The following is a 2,117-nucleotide window of genomic DNA, read 5'->3' on the forward strand; positions in this document are numbered from 1 at the left end:
GGTTGGTGGTTGTCTTTATGGGTTGGGTTGATTTGTTTCCGGCGTTGCTGGTTTTTAGCCCTCTTGAGCAAGGTTGTATTTCATTGTCACTTTCCTCATCGATATATCTTTTACTTTCGAAAAAATTTTCAGTTCCTTTAAAAAGAATGTCATATATGTTTACAAGATCACGTAATGACACATATTTACTTTGTATTTTTTTATACCTATAATAAGTTAATTCATAATTATCCAAATAAATAAAGTACATGTGCTTCTCTAAAAATGTGAGAGGAAAAAACAAAGACCTGTGAAAGAATGAGTTTTTAAATCTCTTATACAACTAAGGCCCAAAGATGTGGTGATTAACTTGAATATCTCTTGCTGCAAAATTGCTTTTATTACTCTTTTGTTGTATTACTCCACTTCTCCAACTTCCCAAACAAAATTAGTCTTTCCTTGAAAGAGGATAAGGATACCCATCAAAGATGGAAAAAAAAAGCAAAACCAATGTAGTAGACTTTTTATAACTGATATCACAAATCCAAACATAACATAGACATAGATAGAACAAAGGGGAAATTCATAATTAGCTAAATATTTCTAACCAACACAGTTAAAGCATTCATGAAAATTGATAGTTAATAAGAAATAACAAAGAGAAAGTTTGTTTTCGAAAAGTTAAATACATTGATATAAGAAACATTCATGAGAGAAACCATCTCATGATAGGGAGAAATCCATAGAGGGTACAAAACAGCAAAAGCGCAAAACAGAAATGAGTTCCAGTCACAAAATACAATAAAAAAACAGAAAAATAACATCAAAGCACAGCAAAAGAAAAAAACAGAAGGGCATGACAACTAAGGAAGCAAACTAACAAATATAATATAAGCAACAAACTATAGCAACACAATCCACACCACTCCTAGACCAGCAAAACGCATGTCAGGGCTAGCAAAGCATGAGACATCAAGACAAAGCACCATCTATGGACCCGAAAACAATGCCTTTCAACCCTCTACACCTCAATTCCTCCAACGCACAGCAGGTCAATACCACACACAACAAAGGACGGAAAACCACAGAAGAGGACCAACAAGGAAAAATCATAAACAGAATCCCAACAAATGGAAAGTTTGACAAAAATGTTGGATCATCTGGCTGCATCATTATAAGCAGATATTCATTCAACTTAAGAAGTCAATGAGCTCTCATTAAGACTTTGATTATAAGTTCACTCCCATCATGCTTGAATCCAATCACAAACTTAGTGGTCATTGGTTGGCAGAGGGTTGCGACACAAAGGACACACATGATTGGTTAGCAACCATGTTATAATACAATGTTGGTGAAACATGTGACCACACGGCATTGAGTACCCGTCTTCTCTTATGCAATTAGCATCATCACCATCACTACCACTAACATGGAACTCCTCCAAACAGACCCGACATTCATCTGACCTTGTAACCTTTGATTTCTTGAGCAAACTCATAATGGCTTCACTAGATGCTGGAACCATTACTCCCCTAGTAACTTGTTGATGGCTTCTCTGGATCTCAGGATCATACTCATCAATTGTGTAGTCTTTCACTTCCACCCGACCAATACCATCTTCAACTAGGATAATAGCCAAACCCATATTAAGCTCCTTGGGTGCACAAGAGTCAACGGGTGTTAGGATAATCTTAAACCGATTTTTAATTGCAAGCATGACCACATCAACGAAACAAGGAGGTAGTGAGCGTATGTCCGATAAGAATGTTGACAAGAAATCTCGACACTCATTGAGAAATCTATGAGGTTCTATGCATACAAAGGGACGAGAATCAATAGATTTTAGAATTGTTTGTGTGTTGTTTACCTGAGGTTGGCGAGAAAAAACCCTAATAAAGAGTTTTAGATAATCTCCAGCCATAATCTGATATTCTGGGGAGAATCTTCTCCATAGATACCGAGTAGTGATTGTCATGGTGAAAAGGATTTTAGATTGGGATGCCCTTATATGGAGAATCACAGGAAAATGAGAATTGATGCGCGGCCGCAATTGTGATCGCGATGAGGTTTTGAGGAATATAAGCCCCTTATGTTGCAGCTGTAACTATGGTTGTGAACCTCAAATTAAAAACCCTAAT

The 2,117-nt window shown here is 36.7% G+C and overlaps 1 protein-coding gene across 1 annotated transcript; it reads right to left on the reverse strand.

The window, feature by feature from the left end:
* Nucleotides 1–1,249: 1,249 nt before the first annotated feature.
* On the reverse strand, nucleotides 1,250–1,624 carry LOC130741436 (E3 ubiquitin-protein ligase RING1-like). The gene has a single exon (XM_057594351.1). The coding sequence runs from the start codon at nucleotides 1,622–1,624 to the stop codon at nucleotides 1,250–1,252; it is 375 nt and encodes a 124-aa protein (XP_057450334.1).
* Nucleotides 1,625–2,117: the final 493 nt, after the last annotated feature.

The sequence above is a fragment of the Lotus japonicus genome, chromosome 1 (assembly GCF_012489685.1).
Source record: "Lotus japonicus ecotype B-129 chromosome 1, LjGifu_v1.2".
In the NCBI taxonomy this organism is placed as follows: domain Eukaryota; kingdom Viridiplantae; phylum Streptophyta; class Magnoliopsida; order Fabales; family Fabaceae; genus Lotus; species Lotus japonicus.

Coding starts and splice junctions, on each gene's coding strand:
- LOC130741436 (XM_057594351.1), bottom strand. CDS start 1,624: ATGGGTTTGGCTATTATCCTAGTTGAAGATGGTATTGGTCGGGTGGAA.